We start from the raw sequence: 1,064 nt of genomic DNA, 5'->3' as shown, positions 1-1,064 counted from the left end.
AATCTGCTTGGCAGCGCAGTTAGTGGAGCATTTCACCCTCTGCGCATGCTTTGTGAATTAGACGGTATGTGTTTGCTCCATTTTTACCGGTTTAGCGGCCGCAAAAGCCACGCAATCCTTTTGTGAATTCGGCCCTCAGTTACAATGTTGCAACATTGTGCGCGCACAGCCCTTCACCTTCTGTCATTCAAATAACAAGATTTGTGGTTTAATACTCTTAATTATAACAGCTAACTTATTGAAAAATGCCGGGTTTAAATCGGGCTCTGGCCCATAATTACAGTTAATTGGACGGGCCGGTCCGGTCCCAGACATAACGTGCACGGGCTCGGGCCAGGTCGGGCTGGATTTTTTGGGCCCGATCTAAGCTCTACTTCCGTATAATCATTTGAATGTTTTATCTTCCTGCGACCTTGTATTCTCTTATGAGGACATTACATTTTGGGATTGTTGCATCTTGCACTTCATTCTTAAATTAGACCTATTGTTGTCATTCGTGGATAATTTTATGTGACATCTGTGGTAAGAAGAGCAAAATACACTAATCCATGCAAAAACAAGATGATATCTCTACCAAGTCAGTCTACAGCTGATCCTGACACAAAAGTGGACAAGGTACAAAACCTGATCACATTGTATGGTTGAAATTCGTTTTTATATGTTTAATAAAGTTTGTGATTTGATATGGCATACAGATTTGAAAAATTTTAGTAATAGTAACAAGCTAAGACCCTGTTAATTAGGAAGTCCTCATTTGAAGACATTTGGACTTTAATATTGTATTATCACAGCATTTTACACAGGCCAATCAGGTGTGACAGACTGTAGTAATGCGAGTTCCAATCCATCCTCCATGTCAGAGCCCCATAAATTGTCAGAGAAGTCTGAATGAAACCTAAAACATTTCAGTCATATTAAAGCAGATCAGATGAATGATTTCACCCACCTGTAGGTCCACACCAGCAGACTGAGAGACAGGATGGTGATGACAGGACTGATGTACACCAATCGTCTGAACTTCTTTAGGTGAGGCGGGAGCCGATTGTGGCCCATCACAAACATGT

The 1,064-nt window shown here is 41.3% G+C and overlaps 1 protein-coding gene across 1 annotated transcript in view; it reads right to left on the bottom strand.

Annotated features, from left to right (window-relative positions):
* si:zfos-464b6.2 (uncharacterized) overlaps window positions 1-1,058 on the bottom strand; it is a 39,830-nt gene extending 38,772 nt beyond the window's left edge. Inside the window, exon 1 of the mRNA XM_050061024.1 lies at window positions 947-1,058. Coding sequence (XP_049916981.1) covers window positions 947-1,053 — 107 coding nt within the window. The 5' untranslated portion in view covers window positions 1,054-1,058. The remainder of the gene's footprint in view (window positions 1-946) is intronic.
* Window positions 1,059-1,064: the final 6 nt, after the last annotated feature.

Source organism: Epinephelus moara, chromosome 2, assembly GCF_006386435.1.
Source record: "Epinephelus moara isolate mb chromosome 2, YSFRI_EMoa_1.0, whole genome shotgun sequence".
NCBI classification, from domain to species: Eukaryota; Metazoa; Chordata; class Actinopteri; order Perciformes; family Serranidae; genus Epinephelus; species Epinephelus moara.
This window is presented reverse-complemented; position numbering and strand designations above follow the sequence as displayed.